This window comes from Uloborus diversus, chromosome 8, assembly GCF_026930045.1.
Source record: "Uloborus diversus isolate 005 chromosome 8, Udiv.v.3.1, whole genome shotgun sequence".
In the NCBI taxonomy this organism is placed as follows: domain Eukaryota; kingdom Metazoa; phylum Arthropoda; class Arachnida; order Araneae; family Uloboridae; genus Uloborus; species Uloborus diversus.
The window spans coordinates 87,021,594-87,042,719 of record NC_072738.1 but is presented as its reverse complement, the minus strand read 5'-3'; the positions used below and the strand labels follow the sequence as shown (position 1 = coordinate 87,042,719).

Genomic DNA, 21,126 nt, shown 5'->3' with positions numbered 1-21,126 from the left:
CCGTAAACTCAACGTTTACACACGTATTTACTTCCAAATACGAAAACACAGCGAAATGCCTCGCTATAAACAGAGCAAAATGCTATCAGTTCGAAATATCAATCGAAACTAAACTGTTTATCCATCGCTAACGGCTTAAATACACCGAAAAGAATTTTCTCAAATATTCCACACGCTTCTCGAAATGCGTTGACCGTTATCAAATTTTATCAATGAACAAAAAGGGAATAGGGGTCGTATATTTTAGCCATATGAAAAAGGGGTTGTATATTCATTACGGGAAACTATTTACAGGTTACGTTCCTACAATAATTACTATTTACAGAATTTGTAACATTGCCCCCTTCCTAAGGACTGCACGTCCCGGGCAGTACGATCCCCAGAAAGGGTGCCAAACTTCTATCACAAGTTCACAATTACACACATTAAATTATAACTAACAGATACAGAAAACACAATAATAACAAGAAATATTACTAAACATTAAAAGCAAAAATTATCTACAACTTTTATGTTATCAACCATGGTTGTTTACGTAATACTCATGAACTATGGCCATAGTATGGGGCTAACCGATCATAATGTACAACCCTAGGTTTTGCATTAGGTGATTTTTGGATCCTCACTACGACGTCATTTAGTCGGTTAACGACTTTGTAGGGTCCATCCCAATGCGACTGCAATTTGGGTGAAAGACCTTTCCGTCGGATGGGATTCCATAACCAAACCTTGTCGCCTTCGTTGAATTCATGTCCAGTAGACCTTGTGTCGTATCGGGTCTTCATCTTCTCCGCCGCGATGTTGATTCGCTCTCGTGCGAAGTTATGAACGTCTTCCAACCGGGCCTGGAGATCCTGGATGTACTCCTCAGGCGATGAAGGCGCATCCGGAGGACGACCGAAGACGAGATCACAAAGTAGCCGAAGCTCTCGTCCGAAGAGCATCTGAGATGGGGCAAATCCGGTAGTCTCGTGGACAGCACTGCGGTAGGCCAGCAGGAACAAAGGTAGCTTCTTGTCCCAATCCTGTTGATTTCTGGATACCATAAGTGAGAGATTATTCAGGATTGTGCGGTTAAATCTCTCCACCATGCCGTCCGATTGTGGGTGTAGTGGTGTTGTCCTAGTTTTCTCAATTCCGAGAATTTGACATAGGCCCTTAAACACAGCAGAGATGAAATTCCTCCCTTGATCGGAATGAATCTGCAAAGGTGTTCCATATCTCGAGATCCAATGTTGGACTAGAGTCTCTGCTACGGTGGTAGCCTCTTGATCTGGAATGGGATACGCTTCGGGCCATTTCGTGAAATAGTCGATGGAAACAAGAACGTATTTGTTCCCATCAGCAGTTCTTGGTAGAGGACCCAGGATGTCGATCCCAATTCGTTCGAAAGGAGCTCCAACGTTGTACAGATGTAGCTTCCCTCTGCTTCTCTTCTTCGGTCCTTTACGAGCAGCACAGGCGTCACAAGAATGGCACCACTTCTCCACGTCATCCTTCGCCTTGCTCCAGAAGAAGCGCTCCCGAACTTTATTAAGGGTTTTCAAGACACCAAAATGTCCTCCAGTCGCACTACTATGTATTTCTTTCAGAACATCTGAAATCCTTGATCGGGGAAGTAGTAACTGCCACCTAGACGTTTTGCCGTCATCAGATTCCCATTTTCGGTACAGTACGCCGTTCCGTAAATGGAGTGAATTCCATAAAGCCCAGTATCTTTTTGTTGCAGGACTAAAGATGGAAACGTCCTGCCAGCTAGGTCGCCGACTGTCACTTTCCATGAACTCCAAAATTGGTTTTATGTCGGGGTCTTCAAGCTGATCCTTTCGAACTTGGTCGTCACTCCATGGATCAGGTTCTGATGATGTTGAAGTCACTGTCACCTGATAGGCAGTAGGGCTAGTCGTTCCATACTGTTTCTCGATTCGGGAACAATAGTGGCAGTTCTCAGGACAGGGTCTCCTTGATAAAGCGTCAGCATTACCGTGAGATAACCCTTTTCGATGCTTGATCTCCATGTCATATTCCTGGAGCCGCTGTATCCATCTGGCTATCTGACCTTCCGGATTTTTGAAGTTCAAAAGCCAAGTTAATGAGGCATGATCTGTCCGAAGCAGAAATTTTCGGCCGTAGAGGTAATGATGGAAGTGTTCTACAGCTTTCACTATGGCCAGTAACTCCTTTCTGGTGGCGCAGTAATTTCGCTCCGACTTTGATAAGCATTTGCTCCAATAAGCGATGACATGTTCATTTCCGTCAATTTCTTGGGATAAAACAGCTCCGATGCCCTCGTTGCTCGCATCAGTGTCCAGGATGAAGGATTTTTCAGGCTGAGGATAGGCGTTGATGTTAAAGCCTCCTTCAGTCGTAGAAATGCATCTTCGCATTCTTTGGACCATTCAAACTTTTGCTTGCTCTCCGTCAGCTTATGCAAAGGTCGTGCGATGTTGGAAAAACCCTTTACAAACTTCCTGTAGTACGTGCAGAGCCCCAGGAAACTTCGCAGCTGATGGATGTTTTCGGGACGACTCCAACTCTTGACCGCGGATACCTTTTCTGGATCGGTTTGTACACCCTCAGAAGAGATGATGTGACCAAGATAGTTCACTTCCCGGCGGAACAAGTTACATTTGGACGGGCTTAACTTCAGATTGGCTTCCTTAAGCTTTTGCAGCACCTTCCTAAGATTTGCCAGATGTTCTTCGAAACTGCGTCCCACGATGATGATATCGTCTAAATAGACCAGACAGGATTCGTAGGAAAGTCCTCTTAACACTGTCTCCATAAGACGCTCGAACGTAGCTGGTGCATTGCAGAGGCCGAAGGGCATCACTTTAAACTGCCATAAGCCTTGTCCAGTTGTAAACGCTGTCTTCTCTCGGTCATCAGGGTGTATTTCAACCTGCCAGTAGCCGCTCTTCAAGTCCAGGGTCGAAAACCACTTGTGTCCGGAAAGAGTGTCCAAGGTGTCGTCTATCCGTGGAAGAGGGTAACTGTCTTTCTTGGTGATTTCATTCAGTCGTCTGTAATCGACACAAAATCTGGTGGAGCCATCTTTCTTTCGGACCAAGACGATGGGAGAGGCCCAAGGACTGGATGAGGGTTCGATTACATCATTCTCCTTCATCTCTTTCAGAAGGGTTTCAACCTCTTCCTTCTTAGCGAACGGTAGTCGTCTTGGATGCTGTTTAATAGGGGGGTGTTCTCCAGTGTAAATCCTATGCTGCGTTAAATTCGTACGGCCAACATCCTCCGATGTAGATGAAAACAGATGCTTGAAGTCGTCCACCAATTGTTCCGCAGCAGTTCTTTGGTCTTTCGTTAATGGTGCACTCCCAATTAACTTCGATGTCAAGGACTCAGAAGACACAGTCTCGGGGGAATTGATTCTTCTAATGATGCAGTTTACTGGAGTACAAGTTGCTAACACTTCACCTTTCCGGATATTCCTTGGCCTTTCACTCACGTTGGCGACTCTCACAGGAATTACATCCTTAGAAAGGTCTACAAGCGTAGATGCTACCAGCACTCCTTTTAGGTTATTGCTTAGGTTAGGGTATTCAATGAGTCCAAATCGAAAACTATTGCTTTCTTCAAGGGAGCCAGGTATTAATGATTCTGACCTTGAGGGAATCGATAAATCTGTTTGAGCTATTATTTGATGAGCGGATTTTACATCACTCTCTGCAGGGAAAACGGCTATGTCTTCTCTCATCGAGTGCAGCTCATTAGTCTTGAAGTCGAGAGTGAAGTCATATTTCTTCAAAAAGTCCAATCCGAGAATGAAGGGGTCCGTGATATTAGCGACGAATGCCGTATGATGGTAGGTGGCATTCCCAAACACTATTTCCAAGTCCACTTTACCGTCAATCTCAATTTTGTCACCTGTCACAGTCTGGAGACTTACGCGTGGCGATGTCCACAGCAGTTTCAATCCAAATTCACGAGCCACATCTGTCCTAATGATTGTCACATTGGCTCCAGTGTCAACAATCAGTCTGCAGGGGTTCCCATTTACATGTGCGTAAATGAAAAGTCCATCACTGCCACTACTAGAAGAGGAAATCTGCAGAGCTCTGGTGGTGGTGTTTTCCTTCCCTCGCGTAGCTTGGCGAGCCGGACAACTCCTTCGCAGGTGTCCTTCACTACCGCATTTCCAGCACTTCTGCTCTTGTTTCCTTTGGGCTGTTATGCTGCTCAAATGTCTTGTCAAGTCACCGAGTTGTCTCTCAAGTTCAGCGAGGTGGGACGACCTAGAATCAGACTCATCAGCTTCCTGAGTCCGGATTAGATGGCGATCCACACGGGTTGCTTCTTGGGCGGCCTCGTATCTCATCGCATACACAACGGCAGAATTCAGGTCTTTGACATCCGCCATCCGTAGAGCTTTCTGGATTTCCGGATCTCGAACCCCGTCGATGTAGTAGTTGAGTGCCAGGTTGTCTCGAACATCTGCAGGACAGTCACAAAAAGCAAGATGAGACAATCTCTCGACGTCCGCCGCTAGCTCTTGCAGGGTTTCCCCGGTTTTCTGGAAACGGGATTTCAACTGGAGTCGGCTGAAATCTTTCTGGCACTTCTCACCGAAGCGAAGCTCCAACGCAGATGTGAGGGCGGCGAAATCCAGGCGCTGGCTGTCCGGAAGGGTCTGGAGAATGTCCGCTGCGTCACCTCTCAGGGATGCTGCAAGATGACAGGCCTTGGTAGCAGAGTCCCATCCGTTCGCTTCCGCCACTATCATGAATTGAGTTTTGTAAACCTGCCACGAAGTTTTCCCATCAAATGTGGCAAGTTTAATGGACGGTCGAGCAACCGATGTGGGAGCGCCAAACTGTACAGAGCTGCTTTCCGCGGTCGCCAATCTCCTTTCCATGTCTTTAATTATTTCTACCTTAAATGAGGTAAATTTCTTGTCTTCTTCTTCCAACTTATTTTCCACATTGGCGATACGCTCTTCCACAGTATCAAATTTTTCTTCCAGAGCATCAACTTTATCTCCCATGGCGGTTAGTTGATTCTCCATCATGGTTTTCATCGACGTTAGGTCACTTTTTATTTCATTTTGACTTGTAGTAATTTTAGCAGTTAAATCACTATTTAACTGTTCTTGGTTAGTCGCCAATTCATTTTTTAATTGTTCTTGGTTAGTCGCCATATCATTTTTTAATTGTTCTTGATTAGCTACCAAACTTTCGGTCAAGTCACTTTTCACAGCATTAATTGCTTCCAGAAGTTGTTTTAATTGGTCATCCATTGCGCGAGTAATCACCATAAAAACAAAGTCTATAAATTCAAACAGTCTTTATGAAAAAATGTCCAAAGTCACACTTACTCCAAGAAAGTCCAGAAGAAGCCCCACGTTGGGCGCCAAATTGTAACGGATTCGGTGCGACTTCCACTTTCTTGAAATGAAGACACAGTTCTTGATAAAAACACAGGAAATTTATTTACACTATGTACAGGAAAGATCTTCAACAACTGCTAAATTATTCATCAGCAATTAAGCAATTATCACACAACACCGTAAACTCAACGTTTACACACGTATTTACTTCCAAATACGAAAACACAGCGAAATGCCTCGCTATAAACAGAGCAAAATGCTATCAGTTCGAAATATCAATCGAAACTAAACTGTTTATCCATCGCTAACGGCTTAAATACACCGAAAAGAATTTTCTCAAATATTCCACACGCTTCTCGAAATGCGTTGACCGTTATCAAATTTTATCAATGAACAAAAAGGGAATAGGGGTCGTATATTTTAGCCATATGAAAAAGGGGTTGTATATTCATTACGGGAAACTATTTACAGGTTACGTTCCTACAATAATTACTATTTACAGAATTTGTAACATTATTTTGATTCATTTTTCATAGGTATATTTTTTTTTACTTTTGGACAATTTTAGTTATCTTTCCGTCGAAAAATATTGCTAATTTATTGAAACATACCGAATGTATGTGAGTACATCGTGCAGAGATCATCTACAACTTTTTCAAATGAATGAAGTCGTTCAAATGAACGAGTTTAATGAATGAATCAAAATAATGAACGGTTTCTGATGAACGGATCAACGACATTGCCCACCTCTAATTTGAATAGATGTCATGCCAAGTGCTCAACTATCTGAAAAAACATTAACCCTTAAGTACTTTAGCAGTAGAAAGAATTACCCGTTGCTAAACCTTCAGACATGCGAAAGTAAGCACCTTTGAATAGATAAATATTCTGCCCAAGACAAGCATGAGTAAGAGAAACAAGTTCATCGATCTCAAAACGAGAAAAATAACGTTCTTGGAGTCTCAATTCGAGACAATCCAGTGCTGCAACAACCCATACATTGGTGAAAAGTGATTTCACGTCAAAAGAAGCCATCGTTAGGCAACGTCAATCGTTTTCTAACTTTTTTTAGGGCTTTAAAACTACTTTTTTCCTTAAATATCAGTATATTCAATACAGCAAACCCAAGACTTGGGATCTAAATACATGGACTTTGCAGAAATTATTTTATTTTTTCTCCCAAAGAAAGTTAATGTAAGAGAATTACTTTTAATTGCAAACAGTATAAATCAAGTTCTCCACCAACAAAGAGCAAATAAAAAAAGATAGTAAGAAGAATTTTATACCATTGCAGAGGATAATTAAAATAAAATTAAATTCAAAGCACAACGGACGAAAAATTAACAAAAAACTGAAGCCACTTATCTTTAGTTTTATTAGAGTTGTCATACATTAAACGGAGTTCAGACTGTTTATACACTGAAATAGGTTATGAGGACAATAGACCTCCTGTATATTTTACTTTCTTTTACAAAGTAAAGGAAGAATTGTATTCGTAAAAAAAATGACCCAAAAATCAGCCTTAATTTCCATTTTGCTCGCCCCTGAATGAATGTCGAGTTTTTTTTTTCAACCCAACTACAGATGGATATATGCCTAAGAACGTATAGACACCCGAAATATCCATTTTGATGATCCTTAAGAGAATTACAGTGAGTTTTCTTGTGACGTATGTATGCTTGTATGTACGTATGTATCTCGAATTACTCAAAAACGGTATGTCCTAGAAAGTTGAAATTTGGTACGTAGACTCCTAGTGGAATTTATTTGTGCACCTCCCCTTTTAGTTTAAGATCCGGCTGCAAAATTCTGTACTAAAGTATAAAGTCAAAATCAAATTTTTATATTACATTATGAAAGGGGCAATGTGTTTTGGCTAGGTTGCCTAGCAAGAAATGCCCGCAAATATTTTTTATCAAATTAATATTGTTTGAAATTTTGGGGTATATTTCTTTGAATTAGAGTATAGTTCATTTTAATAACAAATGTGTCATTTTTACCCCAAAATTTCAAACAATATTAATTTGATAAAAAATATTTGCGGCATTTCTTGCTAGGCAACCTAGCCAAAACACATTGCCCCTTTCATAATGTAATATGAAAATTTGATTTTGACTTTATACTAGATGAGTGCAGAATTTTGCAGCCGGATTTCGTACTATTTTGGTTGCATTCGGATGTTCCTAAGGGGGGTGTTTTACACCTTTTTGAGGGGAAATCATTGTTAATATCAATGCAGACTCAAGTGGAGTTCAAATTTGGCAAACACTTGGCGACATATCGCCAAGCTTTTGGTTGCAAAGTTTTTTTGCCAACTTGGCTACAAATTCAACGTTTTTTTTTTTTTTTTGGTTTCATTTTGGCCACTATTGGCGATATTTAGAGAGTTAACCATTGAACCAAATTAAAATGTTCTATATTGGGAAAGTTAATCTGTATAAAACGTTTTTTTTTGCTTCAGTTCGCAATAAACTTAGGACAAAAATATTTAAAGTTTCTTTGCTTACTCAAAGGCACTACTATTACCATTAAATTGACGTAAAAGGAAGTCATGTGATGCACACATCAGCTCGTTTCATTATAAATTAAGCCCTGATTACAGGCTAGAGGGAAAATTTACTGTCAGAGAAATTATTAACTGTAAAATTGAAATAATAAAAATATTTACATATTTTTTAGCTTGATAGTCACTTATACTGTTAAAAATGGCATCAAGACTTCTTGGAAGCAAACCTCCATCTTGAGGACTACCTGTCATTGTATATGTTTTCCCAGATGACGTAATTCCATAAGTAAATAATAAACCTGTGGGAAAAATTAGAAAGTTTTAAAAAAATTGTAATTTTTAAAATAAGACAGGGGAGCATGAAATTATATTACACACATGAAAATTTATTGCCCATAGGATACTCGTACAGGGTTCATACACTTGTAGTTAAAAAAAATCTTCGACTTTTCCAGGTTATTCAGGGTGGCGACAGGAACTGTGAAAAAAAGTTCCCCGATTTCCCTGATTAAGTTCTCCAAATTTCCGATTTACGTTACCAATGATAATGGTTTTCTTTCTTTGCTCTACTTGACATCCATTGTATGTTTGTATAAAAAAAAGTATTTTAAATGTTTTAAGTTGTGTAAAGTTGTTGAACTAAAGATATATTTTAAAAAGATGCTACTTTTTTAATAAAATGGTTTTAAAAAAAATAATTAAAAAAAAGACTTTTTTTTGGGGGGGGGGGACCTACAAAACAGTGTATTAAATTTTTATACATGGAAAGATTATAGAAAATGTTTAAAAAATACTTTACTTCCAGAAACCACTTAGCATAAGAATTTTAAGAAACTATTAAAATTACTCTTAAAAACATATGTGTATTTATAATAGAACTAAAAAGTAATTGAAATGATTTTGAACTAAGTTTTCAAACAGTATAATAATTGTTGCAAGAATAACAAGTAATAGTGAAAGAATAGAAGTAATGTAGTTATTCTTATATAACTAATTGACATATTTAGGCAAAACAGATGAAACTATTCGACATCCATTCATAGGGAGCTTTTCTCTAATCAAGAACATAGGTTTTAATGAATGAATACAGGGTCATTCCATGTCAAGTGATCCAAAGTTTTTTCCCTCACCTTTTTGTATTTCTTTGAAATTTGGCTCATCAATTGTACCCTTTGAGGTAATCAAAAGTCCAAATTTTTAGATTTTTATCTATTATTTTTTTATTTATGACACTTTGATTTTTCGAAAAACCCTCTTTTTTTCATGGATGTTTGAACATAAAATGGACGATAACTCAGCACCAAATATGGATAGAAAGATTTGGTAAAAAGAATTTTAAAGTACATTAGTTGCTGTTTAATTAAATATGCAACATGACTAATTTCAGAAAATTTTTAATTTTTAAAAAATGAAATTTAAATTTTAAATTTAAATTTCTCAGAAAAGGTATAATGAATTTTTTTTTAAAAAATTCTCAAAAATTTGTGTGTATTTTATCTTCATTTGTGCAAAGTTTCAAGTTGGGATCTCAATGGGATCATATTTTTATGAATTTTTAAATAAAATTTGACTTATAAAATAATGACATTTTTCAGATTCTAACTAGTTAAATATAGGGTTCTCTTACTAAGGATGGTCTAGTAAGTAGTAATTGATTATGACTATGCTTGAAATGAGCTGACATGAATTTGTAGATTGGTACCCCCCCCCCCCCCTGCCACACAACCACTTTTTCTTTTCTTTTTTTTTTTTCAAAACTGTATTTAAAAAAAAAAAAAAAAAGCTGGCACGTAAGAATTATAATCATAATAAACTGGGATGCACGCTGCTAAACATCAGCAGTGACTAAGGCTTATAAATGGGGAGGGGGGGGGGTCATAAAAACTAAAAGTCAGAAAAACTTTAACAGACAAATAGAACCACTCATTTGCAGCTTTTTTTTTCTTTATGGGGACGATAGGGGGAGGGGGAAAGGGAGGGGGAAGAGCAATCTGGAATGAAGCTTAACAACATGGAAGGTTATGCTCAAACTAGCAAAATTTGTTTGATCTATAACTGCATTTAATATATGCATAAATAGATCTCGCTGCATTGCTCTCCTTTACAACTGAAATTAAAAAGAAAACTAGCATTAAAGAAAAGAAGACCCCCGCACTCCAAATGTTGCAGAAAGAGTTTTATGCGGAGATACATATGATCTGATACTTAGATTGATTTTTAGTTTAGTGTGAAAAGAATGAAACAAAATGGGGGGAAACACTCCTATTTTGCTATGATCTTGGGACAAACTATTTCTATCCTCCCTAAAAATTGAAAGTTGGCGCAGGGGTAGGGGATGAAATGAATCATAACTTTCCTTATCAGATAGTGAATTAATCAAATAAATTTTGTGAAGTTCGGATTGAAAAAGAAACACTTCGTCCAAAAAAAAGCGTCAGGTGAGGCGTGATACTATTACAGTGTTAATCGTATGTGTGGGTGGGGGAGGGATGTACTTCGTCTTGCTTTAAAGAAGAACATTTACCAGCTTTTTATATGCTTTCTATTCATTTTGTTTTATTTTATTAATTTATTTATTTTTTGCGTTTTGAAAATAGTTTTGAAAAAAAAATAAAAGTGGTGGTGCTGGGGGGGGGGGGGGGGTAGCTTTTTCTTGCTTTAAAGAAGATTATTTACCAACTTTTAATAAGTTTACTATTTATTTTGTTTTATTTATTTATTTATTAAATTTTAATTTTCAAAATGTTTTGAAAAAGAAAATTAAAAGTGGTGGTGGGGGGGGGGGGGGCTTACCAATCTACAAATTCATGTCAGCTCATTTCAAGCATAATCATGATCAATTACTTCTTACTAGACCATCCCCAGTAAGAAAACCCCATATTTAACTAGTTAGAATCTGAAAAATGTCATTATTTCATAAGTCAAATTTTATTTAAAAATTCATAAAAATATGATCTTATTGAGATCCCAACTTGAAACTTTGCACAAATAAAGATAAAATACACACAAATTTTTGAAATTTTTTTTAAAAAAATTCATTATACCTTTTCTGAAAAATTTAAATTTAAAATTTAAATTTCATTTTTTAAAAATTAAAAATTTTCTGAAATTAGTCATGTTGCATATCCAATTAAACAACAACTAATGTACTTTAAAATGCTTTTTACCAAATCTTTCTATCTATATTTGGTGCTGAGTTATCGTCCATTTTATGTTCAAACATCCATGAAAAAAAGAGGGTTTTTCGAAAAATCAAAGTGTCATAAATAAAAAAATAATAGAGATAAAAATCTAAAAATTTGGATTTTTGATTACCTCGAAGGGTACAATCGATGAGCCAAATTTCAAAGAAATACAAAAGGGTGAGGGAAAAAATTTCCCACATTTTGGATCACTTGACATGGCAGCCCAACCCCCTGACCCTACAGCATTTAAAAAAAAAAAGATATTTACTTAAGTACACAAGTTAACTATTTCAAACGATTTAAATATGTAACGAAAAAAAATCTTAGATTGCTTTTGTAACAAACAACTTTGAAATGCAAGAAAAGGAAGCAATTAGTTAATTTCAAAATATATATAAAAGAATACAACTTGGTTATAAAATTAAAGAATTACTTAAGTCTGAAGAAAAGAAAACCTTTATAATCTGCGGTGACAACAAATAGTATAACGGGAAAAAACAAATTTTTTTTATTGAAAGTTCAATTTTAGCAATTAAATTAAAAACGCAAAGAAGTAATAACTTTTAAGCTTTTATAGTATTAATTCAAAAACCAAAGATTTCTTCTTGAAATCGTGATTACAGTACTTAATTACTTCGAGACAATGGAATAAAGGCAAAGGAGCTAAGGCATTAATGAAGGCTTCTTCTTTGCCTGTATGGTTGTTTATTTTACGTAGCACTGAAAGCGTAAAAGGAAATTTTAAGCTAGGTAAAATAAACAACCTAACAGACACAGAAGCAATCTTAGGAAGTTCATCCTGTGGTTAATAAGTAAGATTCAATACTTGGACGTTGAGGAAAAAAAGATGCACAAATATGCGGCAGTGTATAATCGCACCTCATTAATTTTACTTTTTTTTTTTTTTGAACAGATAATTGGCGGAAAATACGTAGGGAATTAGAGTACTTAATTTTGTAAAGCAAAAAAAAATTTCATAAAATCAATTTTCCCTGATTTTTTGTTATTTTTTCAAAATTCCCTGATTAATAAAGTTCCCTGACTTTTCCTGATCTCCCTGATCTGTCGCCACCCTGTTATTTTTTAGAAAATTCCAGGTTACTTGCTTCATTCGAAACTAAGTTTAAATAGCAATATTTTCAAAATACAGTCAAACCTCCCTTAACAGACACTCCTAGATAGCAGACACTCCCCGTTAGCAAACAGTTTCTGAATTCCCAGGCCCTCGAGATAGATGTACAATGTATTTCACTCCTCGCTAGTGGACACTCCTGTTAGCAAAAAGTAAATCAGCCGAGTTACGTTTTATTTTCCTGTGACTGGTAAGCTTTTGGTCAGCACTGCTCTTGTGGCAAGCGATTTTTCTACTCCTCTACAATGTTCTGGGGCTAGCCAGTACTGTTAAGAGGGTTAACACCCCTTTTTCTCCGAAAACAGGAGGCTTTCAAGTCGAACTTTTTAGTCAAAGCTTATGAAAGTTTTGTTTTCATTTCATGCACAAAATTCGTGGAAAAAACAGAAGAAAAAAAATCTTTCTCCTTTTACACAGTACCTTGCTTTATCAGTTTGCATGGGAGGGAAAAAATATGCTGGTGCAACTCAACGGCATCCCCCCCCCCTCCATTAAAATATTTAAAAGATCATTCAAATGAGCAACAACATTTGCTGAAGGAGTACAAATCAATATTTCCTTTTATTCAAAAGAAGTTCCCTAACTTTCAGATATAATGTATGCGGTTGATACAAAATAAAACATCTGCAGATTTACAAAAAAATCCCTTGTTTCCTCCCCCATTCCTTTAAAGGGCTTTATTTCGAATCGGAAAAAAATCACTCTCCTGAAAAGATGACAAATTAGACAACTTTTGGCGAACAACCAGAGTTGTTTGTGAGCAGTTGTTGCAAACATTTGCCATAAATTTGACAAATGTTTGCATTACATGACATGACACAGACAACAAATAAAGGATTTAAATTTAAAAATGCCTTTTGTATATTTATTTCATGAAACGGTAGAGAAAAAAATACTCTTCAAAAAACATATTTATAGACAGTTTCTAATTATTACAAATATATATATATACTAGCATTCCCGTACCCGGCATTGCTCGGGTAATGGAATTAGCAGGGGTTAACAGTGCTTGGTGCATCTAGTTTTGAAAATCCCCTATAATGATTACTTATTACCTATAACTCTTTCTAATTTGGGGAGGATACCGGGGACCCTGGACTCCTTATATATATATGCCCTTATCCTTAACCGATCTTTAACTGTTATTAACGATCCTTTTAAAGTATTGATTATCTTTGCAAACACAGGTAATCCACATTTTATTGTTATACCTATGTTTAAGCTAGAACTTCTTTGTATACAACATTCTTAGTTTTTTTTTCTGGTGCTAAAGTTATTAAACTGCTTGATGAACTGGCTTTGGAGCAAGCTACATAACATTGGTCGTGTGAAAAAAGTCTTCTCTTAAATCGATCCCTGCTACTTTTAATGTCTGTCCTTGTGACTTATTAATGGTTATTGCAAAGCAAACTTTAACAGGAAAATGCACTCTTCTAAATTCAAAAGGATAGTCCGCCTGTGATGATGTTCTTAAAAACTTCGTTTCTAGTTTTGAAAAAATAAAAGCAAAAGACAGAAACATTATGATTTGACTTGAGAAATGCCTCGAAGAATCACGTGAGAAACAAAAACAATATCAAATTTATAGTTCGCTATCGACCAAAAGTTGAGATGAAGTACTGAATAATGATTTGAATGGAGGAAAGCCTTTGAAAATAAGGGATTTAATTTCAATGACAGGTTTTTAATTTCGCAGGAATAAAGGAGTTTTAATTAATTTCTCCCGAACTAATTGAGATTTCGAAAAATCCTTTCTTAGTGATTACTCTTGTAATCATGCGGACCTGCCTGCCAAATTTCAAGTCTGAAGCTTCAGCGGTTTCGGCTGTGCGTTGATATATATATATATATATATATATATATATATATATATATATGTATATATATATATGTTATCTCAGGACATTTATTTTTATATATTAAGATACTAGAAGACCCGACAGACGTTGTTCTGTTCAAACTTAGTAAATTGAAAAGTTAAAAAATGTCAATAAACTTATCAAGTGTTTGAACCGTTTTGTTGAGAAAAATAAGTAAAAAGAAAATGTTTAAAGCTGCTTGGTGTCAGAATGCGTACAGTATTTATTACATATTGCTTTATCTAATGTCCACTGAGCAGTTTTATTAACTATTTTTTCTTCCGTACTTGATGGTTTGTTCCTTCAGCCATAGGATAAAAAGTGTCCTCAGATATTAAATGTAAAAAACTAACTACCAATCTAGAACAAACGGGAAACCCCGTTGCAACGTCCGCCATATGAAAAAGAACAAAACAATCGAAAGGATATGGTTTAGAAAATGATAAATTTAAAAACAGTTCTGAATAAGCGAAGCCCCCCTCCCGATGTAAAATAAACACATTCTTCAACTAAAATGACTAAACACTCTTTAAAAACGAAAATCAGTTCTTTGCAGTTTGAAATATTTCGCCAAATAAACAAAATTACAATAAATATTACATTAACAGTAGCTTTAAAATGTAAACAAATAATCACGCAACTCTATTGTTTATAGCCAAAGTCGCCAAGCCACCACGTTACTGTAACCCAGCCGATCAGTCATCAAAGCGAACTCCGACCGATCTTTTGATCGAAAACTTTTAAAACTTCATATATTGCCTAATTTGTTCTTTCCACCAAAGATAAAGATCTTCCACTGCACTGATCTTTTCTGTATCCCTGTTCGGATCCCTGTTGTAATTTATCTGGAAGAAAATAAAATTTGTTTCGTCTTTAAATTCCATCATCATTTCCTTTAATAATGTACTGATTAGTTTTATAATCCTTTAAGTAATCTTGACATTGGTGCCAAAACTCAGACGGATTTGAGCCGAGAAACAAATGTTGCTAGGTACGGTACTTTCTGATCATTTGGTTAGGAAAACCTAAAGCACCGATCTGGTCACACGGTTCAACTACGACGACAGAACACACGTTTTGTTTGAATCTTCCAGTACTTTGGTTTAAAATATTTTTCAGGACCTTTGCTTTCAAGAGAGAGAAATGAAGGCTGCACTCTCTCTCTATGTTTAATCTATTTTCAATTGACATATCACAGTAGGAAATTTCATTGCAAAAAGCAGAGCTGGCTTTCTTATTGTCCTTTGGCAACGGGTTAAATATTTATTTCAGTTCTAGCTCAACAATAGATTAAAATAAATATCAATCATTTGGGAGATATAATCATCCAATGTTTAAATTAATTAATGAACAAAAACATTTTCGATTCGATCCATTGCGCTTCGAAACCATGCTTGCCACAACTTAATTAAACACAAAAAATTTGATCAAAATCGGTCCAGCTATTTAAAAGCCTTATAGTGACAAACGTCCGCACAGAAGATTTTTATATATTAAGATATATATATATATAGAGAGAGGGGGGGGAGGGGGAGGAGATGCTAGTATAAAGATGGGTTATTCCATGCGAAATGAGCTAATCAGCTGTGGCTGATGTCACAGATTTCAATGAGAATTTTTATTTAGGTAAACCATGCATATCTATGAGGAAATGCAGAGTATGAAAGTTTAAAAACTGTTTGTTGCTTTGTTATTGAAATTAGAAGTTGATGCTTACGCTAAGCCTAAATTTTCATAGTTCATTGCTGCCAGATTGTGACTCAATAACTCCATAAGCTATAAACGTACACTTAAAAAATAAATATTTCTGCATTCTATAAACAAATCTCTATTGAGAAAGATCAAAGTAAAACTTACTCAGATCTTTTCTTGAATCTTAGATATTAACAAAGAATGAAATTTTGCCAATTTACTTCAGATTTTAAATCGCTCTTCTAGCTCTTTTAATGAAAAAATAACAGTAAAAATGATTCAAATTGAAAAACTATCTATAAGTGACTATCTGCTCCAATTTAGTAATTGTTCATGAATTTCTTGATGACGAAATCGTACTTTAAAAAATCGAAAATTTCATTTTTTCCTCTATTTCAGAAGGTTTTTTGAAGATGAGGGAATGCTCTAAATTTACTCAATTTATTTTTACATAATGTACTGAAGTGTCTTTTAGATGCTACTGAATTTTAATTATTGGTATCAGCGTATTTTTGCTACTAGAGTAATTTGAACTAAGGTAAAATTTCATTAGTTACTTCTTTTTATTTTTAAGTTTAGCAAAACTAACCATTTCTTTTGTGTTTCATTTTCTCAAAAGCATGTTTATGAAGTACATGCTGAAATGTACATTTTTTTAACTGAAATAAATGTCAGTTTTACTTTTGTATCATTTAGTCGTTTATCTAGTTCTTTGAATTCTCGTAATTTCACATAACAGTCAATCCATACAAGTTCCATACAGTATAAACTAATCATTCATGTCCAAATATTTCTAAGTTATCAAATTAAAATAATTATTTTGAAAATTACAATATGTTTTTTCAGTATAATGTATTATATAGGGCACAATATACGTAATTTAAGAAGGTGCCATGAAGTTTTCACACTTTTTATTTCTGTTTTAGTGTGTGAACTGACTAGCAAAATTGCTTAATTTCAAAGACCTGTATCTTTTTTACAAACCAAATACAAAAAACAATTTTGCTTTATGAGGGTTTAAAAATGTCACTTTTGTCATTTTTCCGATTTTTGAGGGGCTATAATCTATAAAGGGTACACAAACACACAGCAACAGTTACATATTCTTTTTTGCATGGTTCTAGTGATTAATTTTTTTCGTATTTCATTTTGTGTTTATGTCCCCTACATGAGTTATCCCCTTTGAAATGAGTAAAATTTTTACATTTGGCCTTAAACTTTAACCTGTTGCCATTATTTTAATTAACTTACAGATACGTAACTCAGCATGTAAGACTATCAACTTATGCACATTAAAATCAAAGCATTAAATTAACTGTCATAAATATGATTTAAATAGATTTTGACCAAAATATAAAGGTCTAGAAGTCCCACTTTTGAATACGAAAATCATTTTTGATTACTTCTATAAAATCAAAGGTCCAGTTGAGAGAAAAAATAAAAGTGGTTTTAAACATCTTTCACATCCAGCTTTTTGGGATATGAATTTCAAAAAAATTAAAAATGATCGAGCGCACCCATTCGTCGAACCTGTATGGATTGACCAATAAAACACAAAGAAAATGCTTTTTTACTGAATTTTATTTTACGTTTGGAAATCAAAAACCAATTTCGAGTTTCTTCAAGCAAAAAGTAGAAACACAGCTCTCTATTCTTGAAAAATTTTAAAGTTGTCTGAATTTTCCCTCATTTGAATTTTTGTGTGTGCGTGAAGGGGAAAATCATCATTTTACAAAATGTCACTAAGTTTAAAACTGATTTTGAAGACAAATGAGTTAAAATACAACTTCAAAAGTAATGTATTTCTTTTATGATACTTAGCACATTATTGGGTAATAATTTCATCGAAGTTAATGCATTCCTTAAAGATTGAGATTAAAAAATAAAATGCTTAATTATGAGAAAATTGAAATATTTTCAGTTTTTGAAACTCAGTTAAAAGTTATTTATAATAACTTAAAAATTTTTACTGATATCAGCTTGATTACCCTACTCCATAGATTGCAAAAACATATAACTTTTATTTTTTTATTAAATAGTTAATGAGATAAAAGCCTTCAAAAGTGCAACATTTAGCATTTATGAGAATGCTGTTCAATTTGACCAATTTTCAATCGCATGTAACTATTTAAATAAAAAATTTTAAGCGAAAATATTTTAGATATTTTTATATAGGCATAAAAGGAACCTGTATACCAAATTTCAGAAAAATCTGTAACCATGTGGCCACCACTTTTTTGCGAATTTTGCATGGAATGACCCAGATGTGAGATACTCTTATACTTCGGTAAAAAAGAAAAAAAAAACTTTTTTTGAAATTGATTAGCTGACTTGAAAAGTCAAGTTTTTGGGTGCAAAAAACATTTCAATGGAAAGATTTGAAAATAAAAGTTTATACCTTTATGAAGCAAAGTGAAATATTATAAACTTTTTGACTATTTTCTATTTGTATATATATATATTACTGATCAAATAAATGAATAAAATTAAAGAAAATAATTACTGAGTTAATGAAAAGGATATGAAACAATGAACAAGTAAGTTAAAATATGAGAAAAAGTAAATACAGGAATAAAATTTTGAATTAAAAAAAATAAGTAAATGAATGAATAAATAAGGGAATTATTAGATGAAGGATGGTAAAGGAAATAATTAATAAATGAAAATGAAAGTGATCTGATATAGGATTGTATAAGTAAATGAAGCAAACTATTTCACTAGTTTGCGGGGCTCATCCGCTTTGCTACATATGAACTTGACTAACTGTACAAAGCATTTAAATATAAATATGCATAATATTAAGCAAAAAAAAAAATACTTCTCCGAATATTAATACAGGTATAAATCATTATTTAAAATCTTAATTTCAGAACTTTATCAATTTTTAACGGCAAAGTTTTTGACTTACAACAAAATATTACAGTATGAATATCAATTTTTGAAAATGGCTTGTATTATCATATTCTTCGATTTTCAGATGTAATTTTTTCTTGACTGGAGTAGACTACGTGCATTACTACACGGTTAAAATATTACTAGGTAGGTAGCGCTAAAAGCTGAGTAAATATTTTCCCCTTCCACTTTGACCTTCTATTTCAATTTCCCCACATTCCCATACATCTTAATTTTAATCAAAACATGAAATAATTATAAAATATGAAATAAAATAGGCCAATTTAAAGTAACATAGGTGAAAATAACTTCCACTTTTCAAAATTGTTGAAAAATTTACAGGATGCAAACGGATTGAAACGTTAAGCACAGCACACAATTTTGGGCGAATGTAAGCAATTCTTTGCCCATTATTTTACTTATATGCCTTTTTTAGCTTTCAATGACAAAAAATGAATTTAAAAGTTATTTTTTGCATGTTTTCGGATAATAAAATCACATTTTTGACGCAAAAATCGCAAATTTGACTATTCTGTATCAGGTTGTACAGAATTTGAAAATTGGAGCAGTTTGGTGCGGATTTTCCACCCCTACAATATACTTCAAGCGACAGACTTATTCCTACGCCATGACGATTACCCCTGCACCAAGTAAACTTCTACTAATATCTTGCAATTGTAAAACATTGGGTGTTACAAACTGCAGCTGTCTTAAAGCTACATCAATGAGTGCACACTGTAGTGGAATGCAGTGTAACAATATTTCGGACCAAGCCAACGAACTGTTAGAATAATTGTTGTTATAAAGGATGTTTCTTTAGAGGTATAGAACTTTAAGTTGTCAACACTGTTTGATATGTGTGCCATTTTGGTGGTGGTCACTTTTTGTGTGTTCAGTTCGGTTTGCCATTTCATCACGAATAGACAACAAGGCGGTGCAACATGCCACACAGCGTGCGTCACAATTGAATCATTCAAAGAAACATTCTGTGAAAGAATTTCGCGTAACAGACCCGTGAATTGACCTGCAAGATCATGCAATTTAACACGGCTGGACTACTTTTTGTAGGGCTATGTGGAGTCTCTGGTCTACACCTATAAGCCACAGACGATTGACGTCTTGGAAGAGAACATTCGCCCCTTATTACTGACATACGGCCTCTATTGCTGCAAAAAGTGAGAAAATTGGACTTTCTGATTAGACTTTCTCCAAGCCAGCCGAGGTGACCATATGCCAGAAATCATATTTAAATAAAAATGGCAAAGAATCATCTTTCGAATAAAGCAACATTCATGGCAATTAGCAACATTTAACTGTTTTATTTGAACCTAAAGTTCTCTACTTCTAAAAAAGCACCCTTTAATAACTTGATGTTTTTTTCCCTTTTTTTTAAATGCAACCTGTTTTTCAGAAAACAGTTGTAACATTGTCATCGAGTTTTTACCCTTTTTGGGAAACAACTGGTCACACTGACCATTTCACAAGCCGGATGTGGCTTGTAGGTTGCGTAAATAATAGGCTGGTTGATAATATTGTAAGAAGTGAAAGAAAAAAAAGAAACACCCCAGTATCATCATTATTTTTCAAGCAGTAAGCGCATAATAATCGTACTGCTCTTGCAATGTCTTGGACAGGTGAGGACAAGATGGATAGGGGGGAGGGGACTTAGTGTTTTTTTTTAGTGTATACTTTGTGTATAATAACATCTTGGGGAAAAAATCAGCTTTCCCTTAATTAGTTGCGACACAAAAAGCGTGAAATCATAGTACTGCTCTAGCAATGTTTTGGAAGGGAGGCAGGCATGGGTGCCACTCTAAAAATTGGCCAGGACTGAAAAGTGCGTGGCTCCATTTCGCGACACCAAAATGTTAGCGCTTAGTTTGTTTGATGTTTTAGACATATATAATGCTAATTTTTGATGCTGTAACTATATAGTAAAACCAAATTGTAAGATTAAGTAAAAATTAAAACCTAAATAAAAAAATAACATATCATTGTCCAAGATTTTTAGGAGGCAAAAGCAGAAAAAGAACTTAATAATAAAATACAATAAAAAACTTACTATTTGCTACTGCAGAAAAAAAGCTTCAGTTTTTATAGTTCATGTTACATAAATAGTTCATATTTCATACAAAAAAATAGTAATTAAAAAAAATTCAGGTATGAGATTCTTGGCTATAAGATGCATTGTGATAAAAACTTTAATAAAATTTTCCAGATTAAGATAAGAATAGTTGAAATCAACAGATTGAGTGACTTATTTAATTATTTTTTGGGGGAAAAAAACAGCTTATCTTTTTAACTTTAGCAGATGGGCCAGTCTTTTGTCCTCAGAAGAATAAGACCTTTTTTGAGAATGAGAGAATTCAAAAGTAAAGATTTGTTTCATCTATAAAAATCATTTAGAACATGGAAAAAAAATCCGATGGTCGAAATTTTTGAAAAGACGGAATTCCGTCCCTTGGACGGAAGTGTGGCAACCATGGAGGGAGGGTAAGAGGGGGGGGGGTCGGGAC

General features: G+C 34.8%; 1 protein-coding gene across 1 annotated transcript in view; it reads right to left on the bottom strand.

The window, feature by feature from the left end:
* Positions 1-21,126, bottom strand: part of LOC129228465 (kinesin-like protein KIF23) — a 146,522-nt gene that overhangs the window by 111,389 nt on the left and 14,007 nt on the right. Inside the window, exon 4 of the mRNA XM_054863146.1 lies at positions 8,013-8,149. Coding sequence (XP_054719121.1) covers positions 8,013-8,149 — 137 coding nt within the window. The remainder of the gene's footprint in view (positions 1-8,012; positions 8,150-21,126) is intronic.